The sequence below is a fragment of the Mercurialis annua genome, linkage group LG5 (assembly GCF_937616625.2).
Source record: "Mercurialis annua linkage group LG5, ddMerAnnu1.2, whole genome shotgun sequence".
In the NCBI taxonomy this organism is placed as follows: Eukaryota; Viridiplantae; Streptophyta; class Magnoliopsida; order Malpighiales; family Euphorbiaceae; genus Mercurialis; species Mercurialis annua.
The window spans coordinates 48,872,203-48,898,045 of NC_065574.1; the positions used below are offsets into that span (position 1 = coordinate 48,872,203).

General features: G+C 32.8%; 4 protein-coding genes and 2 non-coding genes across 8 annotated transcripts; 4 read left to right on the plus strand and 2 right to left on the minus strand.

The window, feature by feature from the left end:
- Positions 1 to 71: 71 nt before the first annotated feature.
- Positions 72 to 4,381, plus strand: LOC126683442 (probable N-acetyl-gamma-glutamyl-phosphate reductase, chloroplastic). 2 transcript variants are annotated; one of them, XM_050379340.2, is made up of 13 exons: positions 75 to 379; positions 496 to 657; positions 747 to 857; positions 1,070 to 1,156; positions 1,269 to 1,319; positions 1,449 to 1,520; positions 2,004 to 2,123; positions 2,769 to 2,829; positions 2,942 to 3,022; positions 3,196 to 3,275; positions 3,358 to 3,447; positions 3,883 to 4,011; positions 4,107 to 4,381. In XM_050379340.2, the coding sequence occupies exons 1-13, from the start codon at positions 326 to 328 to the stop codon at positions 4,212 to 4,214; spliced, it is 1,206 nt and encodes a 401-aa protein (XP_050235297.1). In that variant the 5' UTR covers positions 75 to 325; the 3' UTR covers positions 4,215 to 4,381. The 2 variants fall into 2 exon arrangements, with proteins under 2 accessions (XP_050235298.1, XP_050235297.1); XM_050379341.2 differs by lacking the exon at positions 2,004 to 2,123 and having other exon boundaries at positions 72 to 379.
- A 1,271-nt stretch (positions 4,382 to 5,652) lies between these two features.
- Positions 5,653 to 8,965, plus strand: LOC126683400 (uncharacterized). The gene is made up of 4 exons (XM_050379277.2): positions 5,653 to 5,866; positions 6,788 to 7,216; positions 7,605 to 7,850; positions 8,747 to 8,965. The coding sequence occupies exons 1-3, from the start codon at positions 5,777 to 5,779 to the stop codon at positions 7,839 to 7,841; spliced, it is 756 nt and encodes a 251-aa protein (XP_050235234.1). The 5' UTR covers positions 5,653 to 5,776; the 3' UTR covers positions 7,842 to 7,850; positions 8,747 to 8,965.
- A 6,696-nt stretch (positions 8,966 to 15,661) lies between these two features.
- Positions 15,662 to 19,626, plus strand: LOC126679989 (uncharacterized). Its single transcript, XM_050375016.1, has 7 exons — positions 15,662 to 16,051; positions 16,465 to 16,541; positions 16,650 to 16,835; positions 16,942 to 17,037; positions 17,122 to 17,193; positions 18,123 to 18,239; positions 18,606 to 19,626. The coding sequence occupies exons 1-7, from the start codon at positions 15,781 to 15,783 to the stop codon at positions 19,377 to 19,379; spliced, it is 1,593 nt and encodes a 530-aa protein (XP_050230973.1). The 5' UTR covers positions 15,662 to 15,780; the 3' UTR covers positions 19,380 to 19,626.
- Positions 19,627 to 19,886: 260 nt separating this feature from the next.
- TRNAW-CCA (transfer RNA tryptophan (anticodon CCA)) lies at positions 19,887 to 19,956 on the plus strand. Its single transcript has one exon. It is a non-coding gene; the product is annotated as a tRNA-Trp (tRNA).
- A 66-nt stretch (positions 19,957 to 20,022) lies between these two features.
- TRNAV-CAC (transfer RNA valine (anticodon CAC)) lies at positions 20,023 to 20,096 on the minus strand. Its single transcript has one exon. It is a non-coding gene; the product is annotated as a tRNA-Val (tRNA).
- Positions 20,097 to 20,789: 693 nt separating this feature from the next.
- LOC126679990 (serine/threonine-protein kinase SRK2E) lies at positions 20,790 to 24,970 on the minus strand. Of its 2 annotated transcripts, none has more exons than XM_050375018.2 (9): positions 24,381 to 24,970; positions 23,495 to 23,569; positions 23,310 to 23,411; positions 23,182 to 23,235; positions 22,988 to 23,080; positions 22,740 to 22,832; positions 21,667 to 21,771; positions 21,484 to 21,582; positions 20,790 to 21,229 (listed from the first exon to the last, which is right to left on the minus strand). In XM_050375018.2, the coding sequence occupies exons 1-9, from the start codon at positions 24,555 to 24,557 to the stop codon at positions 20,936 to 20,938; spliced, it is 1,092 nt and encodes a 363-aa protein (XP_050230975.1). In that variant the 5' UTR covers positions 24,558 to 24,970; the 3' UTR covers positions 20,790 to 20,935. The 2 variants fall into 2 exon arrangements, with proteins under 2 accessions (XP_050230975.1, XP_050230976.1); XM_050375019.2 differs by having other exon boundaries at positions 24,389 to 24,560.
- Between the last annotated feature and the right edge of the window lie 873 nt (positions 24,971 to 25,843).

Sequence of the window (25,843 nt, forward strand, 5' to 3'; positions counted from 1 at the left end):
AAGAAAGGAAGAAATATTGAAATTGTTGAAATTCTCATTCAAATTCAAAATTCAAATTCCAAAATTGTCAAAAAAAAATAAATCCAAATTGCACAAAAACAAATCTAGGGTTTTGGCATTTGGTGCTATTCTGATTACTTACTGATAATAAGGTAACTCAAAAAGAAACAGTCTTTGTTCTTTTTAGATTAATAAACAAAATAAAAACCCAAATTTCACATTTCCCTACAGCAAAAGTATCCAATTCCTAAACCCATATTAACTTAAATACTAATATTCTTCAATTCTTGCTCTAAATTTGTCGAAATTCACAGAGAGAAAAAAAATGAGCACTTCAGTTTTCAATTCAGTTTGCTCTAATAGAGGGTGCTTATGGAAGGTCAGCGTTCCAATTCTGCACAACTTTTATTTTTTCTAGTTTACATTTTTGAAAAAGATTGTTTCTTTTGGGATGAACTTACAGTGATGATTAAAAACTGTGCATTTAAATTTCAGGGTGAAGTTCAATTTTCAAACTTGAGAAAACAAAATGGGTGCAGACTTTATTTTGGAAGATCCAATTCATTGTCACAAAAAAGATTGCAGATTACAAATTCTAAGCAAGAAAAGCAAGTTAATGTTGCTCTTCTTGGTGCCAGTGGCTACACTGGTGCAGAGGTAAAACAAAAATTATAACGGCTTTATATGCTTGCGTCGTTATGTACATTGAATGGGAAATTAAATGAAGTTTATGTATTTGTTGGCAGATTATTCGGCTTCTGGCGAACCATCCATTTTTTGGAATTACTGTGATGACTGCTGATAGAAATGCTGGAAAAGCTATTGAGTCAGTGTTTCCTCATTTCATCTCGCAAAAGGTATGAATATGGTTAATTGAATCTTTTTCAGTGTGCTAATTTATGGGTTTATCGGATAAGCAGTTTTGTATTTTTGGTTAGAATGAGTTCTAACATAACATGTAGGATGGTGGGATTTTGTTTAGGTGTGTCCTGAGTAATTCGACTTTTATCTTTAGTGAATAATTGTTTTTATGTTGATTCGAAATAACTAAGACATGAACTTTTTGCAGGATCTACCAGTTATGATCTCTACTAGTGATGCAAATTTTTCTGATGTGGATGCTGTGTTCTGCTGTTTGCCTCATGGAACCACGCAGGTCAATACTTGTTTCTAGCACTTTTCAATCTTTTACAAACAATTTCTAAGACTTTTGATTGCTGAGCCTTTATGTTTCTATCATTTATATGTTCGTTTTAATATTTTTGCAGGAAATTATTAAAAGCCTCCCTGAAAGGTTAAAAGTTGTCGATCTTTCTGCAGTATGTTTAAATCCACACTCGCTAGCTTGCATTATTTTGTAATCCTGTCTTTTGGTGATAATGCACTAATTAGAAAAAATAAAGAATTCTGAAAATGCTCATATCAAGTAATATCTAACACTTTTTCAGGACTTTCGGCTAAGTAATTTATCCGAATATGAAGAATGGTATGGCCAGCCACACAAAGCACCTGAATTGCAGGTAAGGTACCATTGCCCCTCTAAGTACTTAAGAATGTCCCTTGAGCATAGCATTCTTTCTTGTAGTGGGCCTAGTGTAAGTTTCATTTGCGGTAAAGATACTTTTTTCACACTGAAGCATTTCTATATGCACCTAAATTTTGTATTATTTGAACTTGAAACTAACTCTCATGATTTGAGCTTTAATTTCTCAGATGATATCAAGATAATTATACTTCATTTATGTATTGCATCTATTTACTTGTTTCACCAAAATGCTAACTGCATTACAAATAATTACGTGTGTTTAAAATAATCTGTTGGATATAATCCTAGAAACAAGCTTTATAAAACCATGAGATATTATTACGACATTACATTTTGATAATATGGAAATTTTTCAGTCAAATTGAAATGGAAAGATGCTTTAGGATATGTCTATCTGTTTCCTGTAGTTATTGCCCCATCTTTTGATATTTTTTTAGTTCTTTTTCCTTGGATTCAGGAAGATGCTGTATATGGTTTGACAGAGATTTTCAGAGAGGAAATAAAAAATGCGCGTTTAGTTGCCAATCCTGGATGTTATCCAACATCAATTCAACTCCCTCTTGTTCCTTTAATAAAGGTTTGTCTGCTGTATATTTGTAATGCAGTCTGCTGTGAGATAATTATTTTGCAGCACCAACTATAATTTGGCAAGAGAAATTTTTTGTCAAGAAAGATGCTAGGTCTATGGCTAATTAAATTTTTCAGAAAAAATTGCTTTTACTTTGTTTAATTTCTTTTGATTAGAAAATAAAAGCAGTAAACAAACAAGAATTAGGAACTAACAGAACCAACAAAAAACTTGCCTATAGTCGAAAGAAAATACATGCAAACACTTGCATATCTTTATGTAGTTTAGAAATACATTATATCTTATCGCAGAAGCTCATCAGGTAATCAATGCTTTTAATCAACTAATGTTGTTTTAACTTTAATTGTAATTTGTGGCTACAAGACTTTTGGCTGCTCTCACAATGCTTTGATATCTAAGGAAATATCGTCTCTCAAGTCAGGTTGTCTGACCAATCTTTATAGAAAGTATGATATGTTTCATAGCTGAAAATTCTGAAACTTGATGGAGCCTTCTATTAGATTTCGTCATGTTTTTTAGTTTAAAACTTGATTATTATTTCCATCATTAATTCTATGAATTTGATCAGGTCTACTTTTTATTCATTGGTTACTTGTGAGTGCGGAGTGCCTAATAAATTTCTGTTAATTCCAGGCTAATCTAATTGGATATAAAAATATCATTATTGACGCAAAATCTGGTGTGAGCGGAGCAGGTTCGGGTTTCTCTGCTGCATCTTACTTTTGATACGCATGATTGCCACTGTGTTTGTTGTTTTACTTGCATCATTTTCTTCAGAAGCTTATGATGCCAGTTTTATTATGCAGGACGTGGTGCTAAGGTGGCAAATCTATATACTGAATTAACAGAAGGAATTATGTCTTATGGTGTTACAAGGCATCGACATGGTTAATCTCATCATACTAATTGCATATATCATTTTCTCTCTGTTTTTTTTTTCAATAGAAAATTTACAATTTTCAGAATTTTCCTAATGTATGATTGACATGTCTTGTTAAATGTATCATCATATTTAATTGTAATCTGAGGGCTGAATGTGGCTTTGGGTTTAAAATTTCAGTTCCAGAGATAGAACAGGGACTATCTGAGGCTGCAAATTCAAAAGTAACTGTTAGTTTCACCCCACACTTAATGCCCATGGTAAAGTCATGCTCTGATGTCTATTATTTGTCTTTGCTTATTAGAAGGATAGAGCATTTACATCTGTTTACTCATTTTTTAGAGCCGAGGGATGCAATCAACTATATATATTGAGATGGCTCCTGGAGTGACAGCTGACGATTTGTACCAGCAATTGAAAGTTTCCTATGAGGTATAAATTTTATACTAAAGTAATTGTCCTGCTTGCTGGATAACTAGTAATGCACGACTTGAGTCGAGCAGAATGAAAGTTACCGTTTGTCCTGTAGGAGCTAATCAGGAATTCGGCCAATTTATGCTTCCATTTTAAACGTTAAAAACTGTGTAATGATCATAAGGTTGAGATAGGTAATCTTATTCTAATTTCTATCTACGTAAAATTCCCTAAAACGTCAAAATGGAAAACAACGAAACGACATTTTTTTACAAGAATAGGCTATAGTTATAGAGTTAGCGAGTTTAAACGGAAACGAAACACCAAAATGTAGGAAATGAGATGTTTCCTTGCGAGCTTTTAGGAAATTGACATTTAAATGCCTGCTGTCCTGTGTTGTCTGTTCTGCTCTAGTTAAGCATGATCTCTACTAATTTTTGTCAATTATAACAGGGTGAAGAATTCGTGAAGTTATTGGAAAAAGGCGTCGTTCCACGCACTCATGACGTTCGAGGTTCTAATTATTGCTACATGAATGTCTTTCCTGATAGAATTCCTGGGAGAGCAATAATTGTATCAGTGGTAAGCTTATCCTATCTTCATGATAGTGTTTTATGTTCGAATTTCTGCTGTTTCGAGTATTATCATCGGCTAATCTCTGAAAAAACTTGGTTCAGATTGATAACCTTATGAAGGGAGCTTCTGGTCAAGCTCTACAAAACCTCAACATAATGATGGGATTTCCAGAAAACACAGGGCTTGGCTACCTACCCTTGTTTCCTTGATACTTTTAAGGTTCTGAAGAGAAATAAGACATGTAATGTAGATGATAGATGAGCTCAGCCATTGGAGATTTCAATGATCTTTGTGATGGCTCCAACTTCCCCATTTTTGTAATCTTAAAATATTTATTTTCCATTTTGAGAAACAAATAGAAAATATTATTTTTAGTTCTATTTTAGATAAACTTTTTATTTAGTATCTTGCTGAGATTTATAAATTTAGTCATATGTAATTTTTCAAACTGTCATTTTATTGCATGTTGATGACAGAATTTTGATTTGCGTTTTTTTGAAGATTAAGTTTTGATTTTATTTCTATAGAAGTTTTACGGTCAATATACATACGTGGTAGCCGAATATTACCGCATTGGCTCGATTTTTGCTTGAATTTTTAAATTTTTTTGCTACTTTTGCATAATTTTATTTCAACAATGAGTTTTTAAGTTAAGTTAGACATACATGGAAAATTTTCAAGTAAAAAACAAGTAATAATTTTTAGTAATTCTATGAGGTGTTCTGAACGGGTCTTAACTATGAGACGGCATCTTTTAACCTTCTGTATTCAGACTAATTCCCACTCGTGTCGAATAGGTCTTTTGCGGGAGGGAAAACTTTGTCCTTAAGTACGGTTCGAATTTGCGACCTCACTTAAAACAGGAGAACGCCTTACCAACTTACTTGCTCTTTGAGGTTAAAAAAAATAAAATTTGGCTAATGCATTTATATTTTTTGAAGTAATCAAATTGAAAAAAGAAATTAGTAGTCAAATAAAACGAATCTGAATTTGATCATCAAATACAAAAGGCCATAAACCTTAAAAAAACCTCGACCTTATAGCCCCTTTTCGATCCTATTCTGACGTTGAGAATTTGTCAATTTTACCCTATTCGTATTTTATCGTTTCAATTGTACCTTGAAATATTAAATTGAAGTCTTTTTTATTTGGAAAAAATTCAAAAACGTTCTCCATGTATAGCATATATTAATTGTACATGTTTAAAATTTATTTAGATTTAGTTAAATTAATTAAGAATTTTAATTAGTTTTTATTCGATTATGATTATGGTTTTTAGTTAGTTTTTTAAAAATAAAGAAATTATTTGTATTTTTTTGAATGAAAATGAATTTAATTTTATCTTTAAATATGATTAATTGAATGATATCATCATTTAAGTAAAAAAAATTAACAAAAATTAAAAAAATTGGATACAATTGAAACGATAAATTACTGGTAAAATTGACAAATTTTCAACGTCAGGATTAGATCGAAAAGAGGCTACAAAGTCGGGGGTTTTAAAGCATTAGGCCAATACAAAATAATACTGCTATAATATGAATATTTTAAAATTAAATTATCCAAAAAGACAACTGTCTAAATTTAATTTGTTAAAATAAATGAATAAGATTATGGCTTTCTAATCTCTTAAACCCTCAAGTGTTTATTTCTTTGAGTAAACAAAACTGCCACAGAATTTTAAAAAGATGGAAATTCAGTCCTCAACTATCAATTAACAAGATCTTATCACTCACATATATAAGCTAGCAAAAAAGTGACTCAAATAGTTATGGCATCCTCATCATCTTGCCTGTTTTCTCCTTCGTCTCCTCAATTGCTTCTCAGGGTTCACTCTAATGCCTCTCTTCAAACACTCAAGGTTAGCTTTACCACAATTTTTTATCTATTAAAAGTTTTATTGTTGATTTTAAGGAATGGGTTCTGCTTATTTTTAGCTAAAATTTGTTCTTTTATAAGTTAAGGTAGATTCGAGTAATGGGTTGTTGACACAATTGATGCTGCTGCATAATTACAATGTATGGTTTTGTTCTTGTATTATGCTATTTTTTACTCATTTGATGGTCTATGGTATCTCTGGTTTCTGGGGATTTTGTTTGGTCACTCAGAAAATTTCATTTTAGATTCTAGATTAGGTTGTGTATTATCGGTCCATCCGAACCCGTGTTTTTTCAAGAAATGGACATTATCCATTTACAGGGCATCTCTATAATTCTATTTGCAAAGTTGAAGGATTAGTTTTGTTTCTCATGAACACATAGTAGAGCCAGCGGCTTTTCGTTTCCATGAAGACTTGGAAACTTTTTGGCGCGATAGAAACATTAGCTTTCGAGCATTTTGCTGCTCCAGTACCGAGTTCCTACTAAAACGCACTGCTGGAGTCCATTTTGTTAGGTTTTGCCTTTTGGATTGCACATCAGTTCAACCACGTTGTTCTTTGTCCATCTATTTGTTATTTATCAGTTTCGAAGTGAGCGTAATCTATTCAATCAATTTTGTTTTGGTCTCATGGAGGAAACACAAAAAGGTAGGTGTTTCCCCCTTCCTATCGCTGTGATTTGAATCTTAGACCTCCAAAATCCAAATTGGACTCTCGAGTATCCAAAACATATTATTTTTGCAATGTATTACTGTGAGTTAATGAGCAAATTTTATATGTATCCAGAACTGTTAGTTCTGCTAGTCCACATTATGGAATAGGTTTGTATGCTTTGTTTTAGTGTTTGGCAAGGATTTACATGTGTCATCTTCCTGCATTAATAAACGTATTTCACTGAATCAGGGGTCATCACAGTATTTTAAAGCACGCAGTGGCTGTTTTGATGTTAAACTGAATGAGAGCTTTCGGAGTTCTAGGCTGAATATTGCTTATGCAATGAATATGGCTGCTGGACAGTCAGGTGAACCTGAGAACTTCAGTTTTGACTATATTAAAGACAAAGGAAAACAACTGTGGGACAGTTCTCCCCAGCCAGTCAAGAGCTTCCCGTGGAACAGAGTGTTCGAGAACTTCATTCAACTCATCCTTGATCTTGTTGTGGCAGTTATCAAATACTTATCTGTACCTTTACTGGCAGTTTCTTCTCTTAGCGAGATGTCATATTGTGCACACAACAAGAAGTTGTTTTTTGTCCCTTTCCCTCTTCTCATTGGCTTCACTGTGGCTGGAGTCCTAAAAGAGACTGCCTTGGAACTGTCTCCACTTCTCAAGGTTGATATTTCATATAATAATGAAGTGCTAAATTACTATACAGGAAATCCGTCTGAGTTTTTTGTGGTACTGACTACTGATAGATAAGTCACCACTTCCGGCGGAAAAATATAACCAATTAGTTGTTGCCATATTCTGAATTATACAATGGCCAACTTAGAAGACGATTTCTGTTAGTTAAAAGTTCAGGCCCGTGAAATCGGAACCTTTTGTTGTCCATGGAACTGATCAGTAACTGTTTGATAAAAGAGTAGAGCACCTGGAAGAGAACCTTATTTTTGTTTGAGCAATCTCTTTTTGTCATTTTATTTTTTACCGTTCCTGAATACATTAACAAAGAGAAAGTTCTGGGTCATGCCTTTTCTGTTTTTTTGTTGTTTGATTTCAGGATGCAGAAGTTCCGTGGCATCTGATTGCCATTGCAGTAATTTTCACGTTGATTAAGTTGCCTGGTCCATATTACCCAGGCTGGGGACGCATATTTATTCCACACTTTGCGAATGGGGTATTATGGAGAACTATATGGTCTGCATTTTTGTGGTATAGAAGACCAGAAAAGGCATCAGGAGCAATGGGAGCGGAAGATCTAGTAAATGGGGGTCATTCTGAAACTAACAAAAGCTAATTTCATGAGGTACCTCAGATTTCTATGCTTCTTCAAAACTTTTTGTGTTGAATACAGTCTTTCATTGACGTCAATGCCAGAGCTTTTGCGACATTGTCCTTGATGTTGTCTCCCTATTAGTATTTAATAAGGAGTAATTAGGTCTTCTAAATTGTTAGCATTGTGGTTGGGCATACTTATACATCTGAATATCCGATCTTCATGTGTGTCAATCTTCTTGATTTTATTTCATCCAATTCATGTTTTATGTGGGATCTTATTAACTAGTCCCAGTTCACAATTGAGTTTAACATGAGTTATATTGCATATAACAGATAATACAAAATTCATGTGCTTTATCTCCTACTTGATGATGGGCTTTGCGAATAGTTAGATTGCATTTATCTTCTACAGAAGAAGATTATATCTCTCCATCAATAGTTAATACCGTGCCCTCCAACTCGTAATGTAGCAATCTTACTGCTAAACCACTGATGAATGGTTGTCATCAATGCTGCACAAACTTCTCAATTCCTACATTTCTGTTTCCGGAAATATTTCTGAAACCTTTGTAAAATGTCGTTTTTCCGTTTTTATTTTGGTGCTTTCCATTTTAGTGTTTCCATTTGCATGCTACATGGATTTTCATTTGTCATTAATTAGACGTTTGCTTCAAGCAAGTGTTTGGTCATGGCTTAATGACATTGCACTGAATAAACAATCCGAACCGACTGATTCAGTTTGAAATATTTTAAACTCTTGTAAATTCGGTTTGGTTCGGTTTAAAATATTTTAAATCCATTTAAACTCGACTCAGTTCGATTTGGTTTTGAAAAAAATTAAAACTTTGGTTTGTTTTGAACTGAATGCACGTCCCTACTTGGTTGCGTATATTTTTCTTGATGTGATATCGTTTGATGTTCCAGTGAATCAAGATTGAGGTCAGACATCAAGCTAATTTAGAAGAAAGAACTACTCAGTTGATACCGAATCAGATCGATTTAGAAGAAAGAACTTCTCAAGGTCTGTAGTGGTTCAGATGAATGGTATGAAGGGATTCGCACCTTTGTTCACAAGTTTTGATCCCAAATTGTAAACAGAGTTTCTGTAATGTTTTTTAAGTAACCCCATCTCTTCTTTTTTAAGTTCTTTTTGCTGTTAGTATTCAAAGTTTAATTAATTAGTAATTTTAGCATGATTGTCAAACCCAACCAGGTGATTGAACCGGTAAGGATAGATGGTGAAGAGTTAGAGGTTTGGCTGGGGTTGAACCGATTAAAAATAATTAATATATTTAATAATTATATATGTAATTCTACGGGAAATAAATATTTTATATGATGAAGTATATTGAAAAATAGAATTATATGTTATTATAAATTATAAAATATTATTAAAATATAAAATCAAAAAAGAAATTTATATATTATTAAAAGAGTTCACTCCAACGCTTTAAGCAATCTCTATAAAACAATATATGCCTCAATTTAATTGAATAATTTGATCAGAAAAATATTTGTGTTTTATTTGCGTTGGTCACTTATGAAGAGTGGAATGAGTAAATAATTGAGTTTAGAGTTGAAAAGTTAGGTTAAATCAAAGAAAAAAATTAGGATTTCATTTTCTAAAATAACAGAGAAAATCATAAAATTATCAAAAAATTGGCTTACAATTAAACCAATTACCATTCAATTTAACTATTTTACATTATCACCCGAAAAAATAAAAAGTTTTAGATCACCACCATCCCAATAAGAAAAGAACACGTGCGCGCATGACATCATTAATAAGAGAAATTCTATGTTTACACTACTAGGTGAATAATGATGTCAGTTGCTTCCTCTTTATGTGGTCTCCTTTTTTTTCTCACATGATCCCCCTCTTAGAGGTGGCCATGGGCCGGGTCAACCCGTGAACCGGCCCGGTCAAACCCGGCCCGGAACCGGTCAAACCCGGAACCGGACTAAAACCGGCCCGGAACCGTACAAAGGGCGGTTCCGGGCCGGTTCCAAATTTGTTGAACCGTGAACCGGCGGTTCCGGGTCGGAACCGGCGGTTTAAGGGTCGAACCCGTTAATAAAAAATATAAATTATATATTTAAAATATATATTATATCTTTATTATATAATATATTTACTTTTATAATAAAATATATATTATATTTGTTTTAGTTAAATTTTTGGTTAATATTATAATTTAAAAAAAAATATTTATTTTCTTGTAATACTATCTCCGTGTGAGTTATTTTATTGTTAAAATACATTTTTAGTAATTAAATTTTAATTTTAATTTTAATTTTTTTTAAACCGTCCTAAACCGGAACCGTCCGGTTCCGAACCGTCATGGAACCGTCTCTTAGGCGGTTCCGGGCCGGTTCCACTTTTTCTCGAACCGTGACCCGGCGGTTCCGAACCGGAACCGTCGGGTTATGAACCGTGGCCACCTCTACCCCCTCTTCTCTCTCTGTCTCTCTTGTCACCCGATCCCTCCTCTCTCTCTCTCGCACAACATATATTTAAATAATTCATTTATATAACATAAATTTTAAAAATAATGTTACCTTTAATTGTAAGAATATAAATACATTAAATTTCAAAAATACATAAATGCACAAATAATACAATTTTTATATATTATTTATCGATACATTGTTAATACATATCGAACAAGGGTCTAACGCATAAATAATTTATGTGTCATGTATAATTATGTATCAGAGATATATCTATTATGTATCAGATAATATATCAAATATATCCATTAATTAATTACGAGATCTGAATTACATTGAAAAAATCGGAGATAAATATTAACTACAAATTATGTATCAAATGTGCATAAAATATGTATTAATATATGCAATATTACTAAACACGGGTTTAATGCATGAATAATATATTTTTCATGTATCGAAGATGTATAAAAAATATATATGTAATACATGCAATAAAATTTTGATAAGTTGCATAAATGTATCAAATATGCATAAAAAACATATCTAATTAAACTTAAAAAAAATGTACAAAAAACAAGAAAAAAGGTTTGAACATCGAATATGTATTAAATTTATGTCGGAAATGTAACATATATGTATCGAAAATATATCATATATGTATCGAAAAATGTATCAAAATATATATAATTTATGTATAATTTATCATCTATAAATTATGTATCAAATATGTATCGAAGATATGTCAAATATGAAGAGTCATTAAATGAAAACATGAAAGTATAAATCCTTCGCTACTCTTGAGTTGTTGGCGATGGCGAGATTGTGACGGAAGCGGTGGCTAGGCGAGGCGGCCGGAAATGAGAGTAAATAGAGAAGAGTAAATAGAGAAGAAGAGTTGAGCTGAGAGTAGAATTAGAATTTTCCCATATTATCATTAATGAGGTTAGAGGAAATAGATAAAGGTGGTGCTCGTGAAAATGATTAAAAAAACGGTAATTTAGTAATAAAAAGTTGTATAAATGTGAACTGTTTAAGAAAAATTGTACCGCATGAAAAAGACTTTCATTTTTAGGCTTTTCTTGTTATTTTCTCAAAATAATATGATGAACTAATCACAACTTAGGACATCTCGCTCAAACCGTAATACCGTTCTTGGTATAAACTTTAAACAAACAAAACTCAAACTCGGCTCGGCGTTAAACACCTTGTTTAACTTTCCGAATATCCTCATTCACGTTAAACGGTACGTTAAATTCAAACTTGAAAGTTTTGTTTAAAACGTTTTCGGACCGTAGTACGTCGAATTGGTTGGACAAAAGCCCCAAGAAGTTTCCCTTATTTTTCAACCGACCTGTCGTGCAACCCACGGCGAGTTGCTGCACGTTCGTGCAGCCTACCCTTTCTGCAAGTCCTTAGTCTCACCTCAGGCCTTTCCAACGTGCTTAAACGTCCTAAAAACGCTCCGAAATATTCAAAAACACCAATTCAATATCAATCCAATCCTAATCCGCGATCGAAACGTTGAACCGATACGAATTCGATCGATTCGATACGGTCGAAATTAAAATTCTAAATATAATCCAAATTACTCCTTCCGTCCCACAAAGATAGGCCATTTGGACAAACACGGGAATTAAGAAAAAATAGTTATTAGTTAAAATTAGTTTATTTATGCACTTCTCCATTTTTAGCCTTTAATATTTTTTTAAATAAATAAGTAATATATTGATGACTAATTTTTGTACTGGTGTATTTTGTATTGATATTTAAATTGACATTTACTCCACATTAAAACATGGAGAAATTAATTAAGTTGAAGATAACAATGTAACTAAAATTTTTAGTTTTAAAATTACTAACCAAAAATAGAAGGTGGCCTATAATTTGAGACGCCCAAAATAGAAAGGTGGCATATCTTGGTGGGACGGAGAGAGTATATATTAAATTCAAATTAACGATTATCACCTTGAATACGTGCAGATTATTAAAAAATATCAGAGTCGGAATCGAGAGACATAATTAAAATCGTCAAACCTTAAATATTGCGCCTGTGTACGCAACAACTCATAAATTTGAGCAAATGAAGTGAAATGAAGCTCTGGGCTTCATTTCAAATGAATTGATTATGTACAGACTTGATTAAAGTACGCTTTATTACTAGATTCATCATGCAATTTAACCTAATTAACCTAATTATTTAATTAGTTGTCAATAGGTAAAACGGAGGCTGATTTTAATTTTTCAAAATCTTACCCAAATATCTAATAAAATATAATTTTTATCCACAATAAACTTATATTTTCTTTTCTAAATTATATTACAATAACTGAGATTCCCGCTGAGTACCACTTGACTTAAAAATTTATATCCAAATTTCATAGAAAAATCGACAATACCTTCTTAAAAATATATCGCGAATATTGACAGTAAAAATATTTACTCGAAACTTATAAATTATTTTTTTCCAACTTTCCGAGCTTTATTAGTATTCCGTTTAATAAAAAATAAATTTTAACCTTTTATAATCTCAATATATTTTTAGGGACTTTTATAAATTAATTTATTCTTAATTTAATTTACGCACTCCTTGCTAATAAAAATATATTTGGACATGGACTATCCTGACCATTAAAAATTATGGGGTGTTACAAGTTCGGTCAAGGACGGTCAACAGTGCGGTCAAAGCTGTCAATAACATGGTCAATACGTGTTATGTGCATTGTTAATTGTCGACTTTGTTGACTTGTTAAGTGTTTTTAGATAAATTTTAAGTGTTTTTTTATTTTCTTTTGGTATAATTTTAGTTTTTTTTAATGTATTATTAGTTGTTTTTTTGTAGTTTTTAATATATCATGCAGTTCTTTTATTCATCAATCAGAACTGTATAATTAGCCAATACATATGGAAGAGTATCAAAAAAGTCATATCCCATCTAAGAGCAATTCCTAAAAAATAGGGGTATAAACGAATCCTGAATATCTTCAAAATTGAACCGCAAACCGGACCAAAAATATTCAGGACCGAAAAATATTTGTTGACCATTGATTTTTTCCGAACCGTATTGAAAATGTTACTGGTACGGTTCTGGATCTTTTATAAATAAATGTATCGAGAATTGAACCAAATCGTACCGAGCCGAAGTACCGAAGAAAAAACGAAATTATATATATATATATATATATATATATATATATATATATATATATATACTAGTGTCGGTTTACATGTTTCACACGTGACTCGTAGTGTAACTCGTCAAATTATCAAATAAAAGTTGAAATAATAGTTAATTTAGAATAGTTTATCTTATTAAATACTTTAGATGATTGATTTAATTGTTTAAAAAAAATTAATTAGTATTCAATTTTAATTGGTACTTAAATTTTATAATTATAGAAAATTTTAACAAAAAATATAAAGTAAAAATTAAAAATAGTAGTCCATTGAAATAGTTTATCTTATTTAGTATTTTATACAATTAAAAAATAATTAATAGTAACTATTAAATAGTTAAAGTAGTATATTTTAATTAGTACTTTAAACAATTATTTCAATATAGTATTTATTTTAATTAGTACTATAACTTACCTTAACATATTAGTTTATTTTAATTAGTACTCTAATTTTAATAATTATCTTAATAATTTTTAATTAACAATTAAATTTTATAAGTGAAAATGACAATAACGTAAAAGTGTCTACCCCCCCCTCCCCCCCAATCCGTGCTTTTATATATAGTATAGAAGTATAGATATAGATATAGATATAGATGTACACACACAGATAGATAGATAGATAGATAGATAGATAGATATACATAAAAACAAAATTACATATATTTCAATGAAAATTATATGACTTTGTCAAATATTTAATAATTATTAAAAATATTTTTTAAAATTTAATATGAAAAAATTATATATTTATTATTTTCTATCATTGACCAAATTATATAGTTTTAACAAAAATAATATAGTTTCAGACTTAAAAATAGATAAAAGTACTCTTATCAAGTTAAATTTAATATTAAATTGAAAGATAATATACATATTGTGCTTATTTTATTGATGATTATTTATTTGTGATAGTTGAAAATATAAAAAAATAAATGAGTAGCTAATTAATTTTAAAAGTTAAAATACTATATTATAATATAGTTGATATCTAGAACTGAATCTGTACCGAACCATCATAACTGAATCCCCGTCCCGAACCATACCGAAAAAGATAATCTCCAAACCAAACCGAACCGATTATTGGTACGGATCCGGAGATCCATTTTTCGATATCCTCAATTTTTAGTTTGGTTCCGGCGATTTGTCAATTCTCGGATTCTCCCGAACCGTGCCCACCCCTACTAAAAAGTCCCGTTTTTAGCTAAACTATGGAGTATCATGTTTATTTTTGGCTTAATTATTTAAAAATCACCTACTGTATAACTCCTTTTCATTTATATCATGATTTAGAAAAAATTTCAATTATACTATATTTTTGATTTTTATGTTTCATCTGTACTCCAAAATTAATTTTTTGACAATTTAATTAATATAAGGATGAAAATATTAAAAACAATTAAATAGAAAAATTATATCATTTTTTTATTTGGAAAAATACAAATAAAAGACTAATTTAATTTTTTTTTAAATGAAAATAGATCAACTCAATTTATTAGGATAGAAATGAAATATAAAAACTGAAAATAGGATATAATTGAATTTTTTTCTAAAAAATGATATAAATAAAAAAAGTTATAAAATGAGTGGTTTTTAAATAATTAAACCGTTATTATTCATCTTTTACAATTAAAATAACATCATTACATAACAATCTAAAATTATTTTGCCAATTCTTGTGATGTTAATATATATATATATATTTAAAAAAGAACACAATTTAAAATTATTAAAAACATCAATTACCACTCTAAAATCCCATCTAACTTCAAAATGAATTAAGCTTGTTCCATTGCTATAATAATGTTGTAATGTTTTTTAAATCTATTCTTTTATATTTCTATTAAACAATTTTAATATATAAAAAAATTGAAAATTTACCTGGTATTTTTTAAATATTTTGCTGGATAGTTTTAAAAAATTCCTTGAAGATTTAATTTATATTTTTTTTAATTATTGGAGAGGGGAACACGACCTTAACAATTTACTATTTAACGTTTATATAATTTGAGCTACAACTTATTAATTTGACTTATCAATTGTTTATTCTTCTAGCTTTAAAAAAATAAATATGCAAAATAAAAAAAATTCTTTAACTTAAATAAGTTATAAATATTTAAAAAATATATAAAAATTCACTGATAAGAAATTAGTACAAGCTAAATTAAATATAAATAAATTGGACAAAAAATATAAATAAACAAATAAATACTGGTTCGGTTCTTTCATTATTCTCTCTCAGCATTTCCTACGTGCGTGCGGCTCAGCTCAGCCACTAAACTCGGTGACGGCTCACCGAGTCGAAAACCCATAGAGAACTCACTCAATCCAATGGGAGAACAACCAGACGAAGAAAAGCGGGTGACGATGGCTGCTACTGACGACGGTAGTGGCGGAGGAAAGAGAAAACTAGATGCCTTAGAGCTCGCCAAACAGAGAGCTCAAGAAATCGCCTCCCGAATCGCCGCCGCCAATGACGCTTCTTCTGACCTAAAGCGACCCCGTCTCTTCTCCGCTACTAGTACTTCACCACCGCCACCACGCCAATCCAACTTTTCTTATAATTCCAATTCTGCCCCTTCCTATTCCTACCCAGCTCCTGGTATGGATAATTTATAAATCTTTACATGTTTTTCATTTTGTTTTGTTATTTGTTGAAATTTAGACATGTAGCAAGTAAAATTAGTGTTAAAATATGAATTTCTTTTGGAATTAAGGTTTGGATAATTGTGTTAGGTTTTTAATAATGTTAATTATGTTATGATGAATAAACGAGTAGTTTGTTAGTGGGCTAGGTAGCACGGACTTGGAAAAACGGGACACTTGGACATGACAACGAAAAGGCGTTAATTTAAAGTTTTTTATGTTAAAAATGAAGTTTTGTGTCTGAAATGCTAAGTGTCTGACACGTTCTCGAAACGGGAAACGTCCGATTGAGTGAAGTGTGCATGCTACCTAGTTAGTGGGTTGTCTCTATATAGTTTCTTGATTGCTTGTTTTGCTCATGTGTATCAGTTTCCTATGCTTCTCAACCGAGTCATTATCATGGTTCACAAGGTCCAAGTAAGAGAATTAGTATTCCTAATGGCAAGGTACTAATTGCATTAAATTTGTCTTTGTTTTTATGGGTTGAAAATCATATAATATTTCTTCGTTTTTCTTATACGTATATTGTATCTACTTTTTGTTGCTCTATCCAGGTTGGTGTTGTTATAGGGAAAGGAGGAGAAACAATCAAGCAAATTCAACTTCAGTCAGGCGCTAAAATACAAATTACTAAGGATCAAGATGCTGATCCCCATGCTTTAACAAGGGATGTAGAGTTGATGGGTACTTCAGAACAAATTAGCAGGGCGGAAGAGCTCGTTAATGAAGTGATTGCTGAGGTATGGATAGTAAAATGCTGAATTTGTTATACATCTCTAGAATCTTGTCTTGAAAATGCAGAAGGCTCATTCTTGTCTAACATACTGCTTTGAATTGTTGGAATAGACGGATACAGGGGGCTCTGCTCCTTCTGCTGGCCATGGACAGAATACAAAGCAACCTGGAGCTGAACAGTTCTCAATGGTAGTCCCTAATGATAAGGTGAGTGTATCATCTGTTCTTTTGTCAAAATATAATGAAATGGTTATGCTGCCTTTTCTGATTCTATGCTGCTGGAACATTTAGGTTGGGTTGCTCATTGGCAAGGGTGGTGAGACCATAAAGTACATGCAAAGCAGATCAGGGGCACGTATGCAGGTGTGTATTGGTACATGTGAAATATCACTCCTAGTTTGTAAAATCATAATTTGACTTTACAGTGATTTTACTTGTCAATCCTTGTGAGTTTTGCTTAAATTGTTGCTAATGCTTATTTGTGTTGTGGTAGACTGATTTATTTGGATTAGCATCCAAAATAATACACCCTTCAATAATTATCTTTCGGACATTGACATGACATATCCCAGTATCCAGCTTTCATGTTTCGACTACTACATGCACTTCATTAATTTTCCTGAAAACATTCAATCTTTTCCGGCATTTCAATTGAGTTATGAGGCTGTGGCTTTCAATTTGTAGTAATTTGCGGTGAACATGATCCATGGTAAAACACACTAGATAGTTGATTATATACTGTCAAGAATGTGAGGACTGCGTATTCTGTTGGATGGTAAAATATGGGTAATCTTTCACTAAATATGGACTGGTGTTGTTTCCTGAGGCGATCTTTCCTTTAGAGTTTGCAAGGGATATTCATATGATGATCTAGCCTGCAGTTAGCTTGTTGGTGTTTCTTTTTCATAGTTTTGGCAAAATTGTTCCCAATTTTATTTTCCTTCTTTTGGGAGGTGACTCAATGCAGGGAATGATGAAACTATAAAAACTGCTTCTGTTTTCGTGGAAATGTGATATAATAAACATTACTTCTCCTCCCAGTCTAATCTCAAGAGACATGTAGTACCTATGAAGGGGACTGTTAATATTTGACTCTTATTAATTGCATTTTCTTCACTTTCAATGTCAAGCGTACGAACATGTTGACAACTATGCATGTGAATATTCCCTGATTAATGTTGTCAGTGGCTGTATCATTTCTTTTGAGATAATTGATGGAATTTCACTTTTACTTTTGAAACATTCATACTATTTATGCATGAAAGTTGTTAAACTCTTGGTCACTTCTTCAGATTATTCCCCTTCACCTACCTCCTGGTGACCCAACAGCAGAAAGAACAGTTTATATAAATGGTTCAACAGAACAGATCGAAGCAGCTAAAGAATTGATCAATGAAGTAATCAGTGGGGTAAGTCATTTAAGCGATTCTGTTGGTTCTCGGTCTCTGATATCATTGCTTCGTGCATATCTAAAAGATCAATACATAATACATGTTCTGAGAGAATTGGGATGACCAGCTCTCCTGGTGCACTTTTTTATGATATTATCTAACATTAGTTGGTAAAGTTTATGTAGTGGACTTTAAAAAGTGTCTCGTCCTTATACTAAATGCAAACTGGAAATTGTACTTCAAGTATTAAGCAGCTTAGACTAGTCATTGTTAATAATGCAACACGCATATACTCGGATTGAAAACCTTTTGTTTGATTTTAGATTTTTGTACAATAGTGTGTTTCATTTGTTCTGCAAGCTCACTATGTCTTGTTTCTTGTAGAAACGTATATTAAATCCTTCAGGATCGGGTAGCTATGGACAACCAGTTTATCCCTCAACTGGTAATTGGGCCCAGGCAGGACAAGCTCCCATGCAACAACAGCCTCAGTATGGATATGCACAGCCAGGAAATCAACCTACGCCCGCTTCTTACTACGGTCAGTACCCCCAGCAACCAGCTTGGGATCAGTCAAATCCAACTATGTCTCAAACACCTCAGCAAATGGCTGGATATGGTTACTATGGGCAGCAGCAACCCCAAATAGGATCTACCCCACCAAATCCCAACTATGGCTACGGTCAGACACCTCCTGCTACCGATGGAGCTTATGAGCAGAGTTACAATCAGCAGACACCAAACTACGGACAAAACATGGGAACTACAACCCAGGAACAGCAGAGACTATATGCTACTTCGACTTATGGATCAACCGCTGCATCTCAATCTGATGGGACAGTTTCCTCCCAGTCAACTCAAGCACCGCCTGCATATCCACCTTCTGCTTATAGTCAGCCAACGGCAGACCCTCACGCGTACTGGAATTCCTCAAACTATGCCAGCCAAGCACCGCATCAAACAGGATATGATCAAACTGGGTATGGAGCCTATCCTCAGCCACCAACTACTGCACCAGCAAACTACGGCCAGGGTTACGGACAGCCACAAGCACAGCCAACAAACAATGGTCATCCAGAGTCATTGTCTGACGGGAATGCAAGTACAGGCAATGCCTCAAATACGCCTGCGAAGGAAGCAGTTTCTTCACAGACCTGAAGTTGAAGCTGTTAAAAAAAGTGAACTTCTAGTATCTGCTCCCAGTCATGTTGCTTTATGAAAGCCCTCAAGTCTTGTAAACTAGGAACCTTTGCTATGAGAGGGACTTTATCTGTAGGGTTTAGAATGGTGGAAAATTTTGTCTGGTTAATATTTACCAGGGATGTTTAAAGCTTAATTGAACTTGAAAACAAGTGGAACCTGCAATTTTTCAATTTTGAAAGATTGAGCTTGTGATTTGCCAGAATTAGTGCATGCATTTTAAGGCAGGTTCATATTTTTGTTGATGTTTTGATTAGTGTGATGTTGCAACTTTTATTTACGGACACAATGTAAATTTCAAAAACAAGGTTTCCTAGCTTCCTCTTGCATTGAACTTGAAAGTTGAGAAAACGATTAAAGCAACATGTTTGTGGGCTTTCTTACGTGGGTACGGTGGTTTGCCTTGTATATGGTCCGTTCTCATAAAAATGTACAAATTTAATTATATTCATAGTAATAACAGGCGGATCTGTGGCGCAATGGTAGCGCGTCTGACTCCAGATCAGAAGGTTGCGTTCGATTCACGTCAGGTTCATTTTGCGTTTTTTTATTATGATAAAAAATTATAAACGAATAATTGGCGACGGGTTAAAAAATAATGTGTCTGAGCCCGGGTTCGAACCGGGGACCTCTAGTGTGTGAGACTAGCGTGATAACCGACTACACCACCCAGACATTCCAATTTATTGCTAATACATCGCTCTAACGGTTTCATAACGCCAATACGGACTGAAATGTTACTTGAGTTCAACGTTTGTGAGTAGTATAAATAAAACCTCACACTTGAAAAATACCATATAGAAATAACTAAATTGTGGCAAAAATATAAACTACAAAGGCTTCGGTGCTCTTTTTAAAAATCTAAAGGAACATTAAAATCCCAAGTGGCCAAAAATAAATTAAAAGGATCATGTGCTCTTTCTGGATAATGTGAAAGGGCTTTTTTTTATATACTTTTAACCTTTTTTTTTACTATAAAAAATGTAATTTAACCAATCAAAATTATATATATTAAAAATTAAAATAAATTATTATTTTATAATTATAAGAGGTCATTTTGGCTCATGAACTACTGGTAATTGATATGCTCAACTAGAATTTTTAAACCTGTATTAATAACTTGCGAGTAGCGCAACTCATTTACGCACCGTACACCATTATGATTCAGCTTCATGCTTCAAGATATTATGGACAACTTAAAGATTTATTGCCTAGACCAACCCTTGAAATTTGAATAGTGGAATTTACTCAAGCAAAACTAATCTGCTTGTTTTCACTTACTGAAAGCAGACACCATCTGCTTCAGCTGCAATTAAAATATGGCAGCCACAGCAGAGTAATAATAACATGAGAAAAATAAAATCAACATAAGCACAACATGTAGACCGACTTTATTACATTACACCGTTACACATCGTACACAACAGTATCATATCATTACCACAAGAAACGTGGCAAAACCGTGTTACAGAAGAAATCACTCCATTGAAGGTGATGAAATAACATAGGAATTTTCACATTGCATACACTATCTCTCCACTGCTATCCATGTCGAGTTCAGGGTCCGTCTCTAGATCCTCCTCCATTTCGTCATCGATGTCCAAGCTGCCTGTCAAATATTGATTCAGACTACGCGTTCCAGCTGCTGGTATGGTTGCTTCGGATATTATCTGCATTATCTCGTCGATGCTCTGCATTGGCTGATCAGGCTCGTCGAACTGGTTGTTTATCGTCTTGTCGTCCATCAGATCTGTGGGGAGATTCTTCAGGAACCATTCGTGGTTTCTAATCTCCGGAATGCTTATCCTCTGTTGCAAAGACGGATTTCATGCCGATTTTGGTCAATTATTTGATTGATTGATTGCACAGAACCATCAAATAAGGTGATGATGAACTACAAGTATGATAATGTAGATGCTAAGAATTACATTTCATGACAAGGAAGCGCATATGCTAGTCATTTAATCCTTAATTTTCCCTATCAGAATGAAACTTCTGTTTCCATTGACAAATAAAAAAGTGTAACATTCTTCTTCTCGTAAATCAAGAAGAGCATGCTTACCTTGGCAGGGTCGGCCACAAAAATTCTTGAAATCAGATGCCGACACTCCGGAGATATATGAACATAGTCTGGAATTGAGTACTGCACATTCAAAATTCTCTGCAAGAAGCAACAAAACATTATTATTCAAGTATCTTAAGCACAAAATAAGCTCTCAGAAGACAATAGATACAATAGATTTACATGTATTGTCTTGCGGAAATTCTTAGGCTCCTCGGGGTCTTCAAAAGGATATGCTCCAACCAACATTACGTATAAAGTTACGCCACAAGACCATACATCTGCAATCTGAATTGCAAATTATTAGTATAGATATATGGAAATGCCGACGGAATATTTTTACTCTATGCTTTACCTCTAGGATTAGAATAAAACAACAAAATGTTTTCCTTCAGAAGCTACGACAGTCATTTATAGACCGTGTTTCTTTCCCGCTCCTGTCTTATCTAACAGGCTTCATAATTAGTGGTATATGTGGCTTATTGGTTATCCTTAAACATTCTCAAGATACATTGACATGTCCATGAATTTTTCTTACAGAAGTATCTCATCTACCAATCAATGAGACAATAAATTGACCTCTCCTTCTCATCGATAGCGCAATGGAAAATCGGTTAGTTCAATGCTTGAAGGTTGTGCTTGCTACTATTTGTCAAATTAATTGCAATGGTTTTTCATTTAATCTTAAGGCGGGCAACAATCTATGGTTTTTCTGTGGTTCGATTTTTAAACGCATGATATTAGAATTTTGATCAAACTATTAGAAATTTTCTTATCCAGCATTTCCCTACGAACGCAATTATTATTCTCTTTGTTTCTTCTAGATCAATAAAACCAAGTTCTCGACTCACTACCGCATCTTCCTCGGGAAACAACATTCCAAATTTAGTTTCTTATATATATCAAGTTTAAAATCAGCACAGATAAATGAGAAGGCAGATTTGTCCTGCATGACTTATTGCAAATCAAAAATCAAGTAGTAGTGAAATGCCAAACAAGTTAAAGCATCAAGGAAGTCCATATAAGGGATGCAACCGATAAGTTTCTAAACTGAACATACAAATACAAAAAGCTAAAATTTATAATGTGAAAGAAAACTAATGAAAAACAAGAACAAGATAAAGAAGAAACGGCTCTAAGAGGCAATATATGAAAACAACAAACTTATAGTATATTTATCAGTCTTACAAGATTTGTAAATTTGCATATGATAGAAGAAAGTTTATAATCAGAGAAACAGAGAGCAATTATGATACCTTGCCATCATATTCCTTCTTAAGTAACACTTCAGGTGCAATATATGCAGGCGTTCCGACGGTAGATTTTGGTTGTGAATGGAGCACAGATGACTGTTGAGATCCATTCAAATAAAAAGTATCAAGAACAAGAAAACTCCCAGCAAAAATACAACAGAAAAAATCTCAAATATGCGCACAATCACAAAGACATTCAAGAACTTATGGTTTTTGCCTCAATAATTAATAGAGAAAAAGAACTATTGCACCTTAGAGTAACCAAAGTCACAAATCTTCAAACGAGGTGCCGGGCTTCCATCCAGTAATGTATTCTCCAATTTTAAATCACGATGGCATACTTGCTTCACAAAGAAGTAAATCAAAAGCAACCAAACCCAGTTAGTAAGTTGCACTTTCCGGATAAAGTAACAACCATTTAAGGCAGGAACTTTGATTTACTGACCATTGCATGACAGTAGCTAACTCCTGATATAAGTTGTTGGAAGAAAAACCGTGCCTGCAATATAAGCAGACCATGTTTAACATAATTTGAACACAACTAAAAAACAGAACAATTCGTTGGATAGATACCTCATCCTCACTGAAACGGCCTGCATTGCATATCCGCTCAAAAAGTTCCCCGCCAGATGCATACTCCATCACGATAGCCAAGTGAGTTGGTGTCAATATAACCTGCAGTTACATTATTAAGCTATAGAACCGTAAGTATCCTTTTCAGGAAGAAGAAAGACTACGCAATGGGATACTTGACAGACCTCTTTGAATCTGACAATGTTAGGATGCCTCAATGACCTGTGGTTAATAATTTCTCTTTGTACGTTTTCATCTATCTGTTGAGAGAAAAAAATGAAATAAAAGCATAAGACAAAATTAACTTCAAACCCAATAACTCCATAAAAGCTTCAAAGTGAGTATAGAGAGACAAATTGTAGATATCATAAATACCATAACTATCACTTTTCACAATGGAACTCTTAAATCAAGAATCTTGGTCCACAACTTTTTAAGCAACTTCAAGAAAAGTAACCACTCATTCTGTTTACAGATTCTTTTCCGTAACAAATTAAAACTTGTCGTCATTCAAATATTCCTAAATTCCTATGCACTTTCATCTCAACCACCACCACATAAGCATGGAATCTTTATCCATCAATATCAGAAAAGCAATCTCAATCAATCTGCAGTTCACTAAGAGCTACCTAAACAATACTCTGCTCTTACCCTGATCATGATCATGTAGGTAAAAGATCGAGACCAAAGTCCAAATCAATTCTGAACAACGCATTCAAATACAAACAAACCTTCATTCAGCAATATGATCTCAATTTAATCATATAATTTCGCTAAGCGGCTAATTCGACAGTTAGCAAACAAAACCACTTAGTCTAACTACAAACGCAATTCAAATTGAAACAATACACGAATCATGCTATTAAACTGCTCCTCAACTAGAAACCGCTGAACTCAAAATCTAAACAATTGCAGCCTTCATATTCAACCTCAAAAACATACACTGATATCATACACAGACCATATAACATAAGAAACATAGCATATATAACCATGAAATGAGCAGACACTTAACATAACTTAATTTTAACACAAAAACAAAATACCAAGTAGATAAAAACATATACTAACCTTCTCACCTCTCTCGATATACTTAACAGCAACAAGCTCATCAGTCTGCTTATCCCTCATCAACCTAGCCACCCCAAAATTGCCTGCACCAATGTCCTTCACCAGCTCATATCTGTCACTGTCATGCATAATAGGCAGATCCATACCCGGCCCTACAGTCACTGCTGCTCGATCCATTTCTAATACATACAATATATCCCCACAAAAAAGAAAAAAGCTCAACAGAATGGCTGATCACATTAGAACCCTCGTTGGGTTGGCAAGACTTGGGCCACAGGATATTGGTTATATTGGTGAAAGAAAAAGACTCCAACCTCGTGAAAAACTCACCAACCCAACAAATTTATCTAGTTTTTTCAAGCAAATTTGATATATAACAGACAGAGTTGCAGATTACAAAAGCTCGTGAATTTTAAACACTTAAAACCTTTTAAAAAGCTTTAATTTTTTTTTACAAGAACACACTCATGAACCCATCAAATTAAAAACTTGAAGTTTGAAGGAAAAATTACTTATGATTTATGAGATGGTTTCCTGGTTTATAGGGAAACATGGAATTGAAAAAGAAGGTGTTTTTATTAATTTTTGTTTATGGGTTTTGTGGGTTTTATCCAAAGTGGAGATTTTTTTATTTTTTTTATTTTTTGGACAACAATTGTCTCAAAGTCAGTGAACTTAAGACAATGACGGAATTGTCCTTTGCCTTTTTGATCTTTGCATGTGATTAGCGCGGTGGAACTCTGAATTTCGGTTGAATTTTTTTTAACGAGAAAATAGAATTAGACTCAAATAAATTTTATGATTTAAAATAAATCCATAGCAGGCTACGGTTTATAAATCGGCGGTTTCAATTCAAAATCATTGCTTCCCGGTTCATATAGTGGTTTAGGATCGGTTCTGAACCGTTCCTTGGATGGTTATGGGCCAGTTAGGTATCGGTCGTTTTTAGCTCGATTTACGGTTTTGATCTGTTTAATAATGTAAAATTAAGTATATTTTTTAGTAAATATTATAATTAAATTAAAATGAATTAAATTAACAAAAAATTACAAACCATCCTTAAAAGAAAGTGTTAATAATAAGTGTTAATAATATTTAATGTCTAGTAAAATATAAAATATTTAATGTATTTTTATATGTGGGAAAATGTAAAGAATGACAAATAAGATAGGACGAATGGAATATTAAATTAAATTAAATTAAATTAACAAAAAAGTTAGAAATATTAAATAGGTTATGTATTTGATTTAATTTTTTATTTATGAATTGAATTCATTTACTCTTGCAGTCAAGCTGATTATTCTTTTAATTTGTGTCTGAAACACATGTGATCTGGCCATGACTATTTTGGGTATTTTAAAGTTCCTACTTATTATGGATAAGGTTTCACAATTTACGAGGGAAATGGTTTTCTGTTTCTTTACAAAAACAGTGGGAGTGATTCCAGGATGGGCATATAATTA

Excerpts from the sequence above, each read along its gene's own strand:
- LOC126683400 (XM_050379277.2), top strand. The coding sequence starts at position 5,777 with ATGGCATCCTCATCATCTTGCCTGTTTTCTCCTTCGTCTCCTCAATTG. Across the intron at positions 5,867-6,787 it reads CCTCTCTTCAAACACTCAAG|GGGTCATCACAGTATTTTAA; the intron begins GTTAGCTTTACC and ends TCACTGAATCAG. Across the intron at positions 7,217-7,604 it reads AACTGTCTCCACTTCTCAAG|GATGCAGAAGTTCCGTGGCA; the intron begins GTTGATATTTCA and ends GTTTGATTTCAG.
- LOC126683442 (XM_050379340.2), top strand. The coding sequence starts at position 326 with ATGAGCACTTCAGTTTTCAATTCAGTTTGCTCTAATAGAGGGTGCTTA. Across the intron at positions 2,830-2,941 it reads ATCTGGTGTGAGCGGAGCAG|GACGTGGTGCTAAGGTGGCA; the intron begins GTTCGGGTTTCT and ends TTTATTATGCAG. Across the intron at positions 3,448-3,882 it reads AATTGAAAGTTTCCTATGAG|GGTGAAGAATTCGTGAAGTT; the intron begins GTATAAATTTTA and ends CAATTATAACAG.
- LOC126679989 (XM_050375016.1), top strand. The coding sequence starts at position 15,781 with ATGGGAGAACAACCAGACGAAGAAAAGCGGGTGACGATGGCTGCTACT. Across the intron at positions 16,052-16,464 it reads CTATTCCTACCCAGCTCCTG|TTTCCTATGCTTCTCAACCG; the intron begins GTATGGATAATT and ends CATGTGTATCAG. Across the intron at positions 18,240-18,605 it reads TCAATGAAGTAATCAGTGGG|AAACGTATATTAAATCCTTC; the intron begins GTAAGTCATTTA and ends TGTTTCTTGTAG.
- LOC126679990 (XM_050375018.2), bottom strand. The coding sequence starts at position 24,557 with ATGGATCGAGCAGCAGTGACTGTAGGGCCGGGTATGGATCTGCCTATT. Across the intron at positions 22,833-22,987 it reads GTGACTTTGGTTACTCTAAG|TCATCTGTGCTCCATTCACA; the intron begins GTGCAATAGTTC and ends GGATCTCAACAG. Across the intron at positions 21,772-22,739 it reads AGAAGGAATATGATGGCAAG|ATTGCAGATGTATGGTCTTG; the intron begins GTATCATAATTG and ends TTTGCAATTCAG.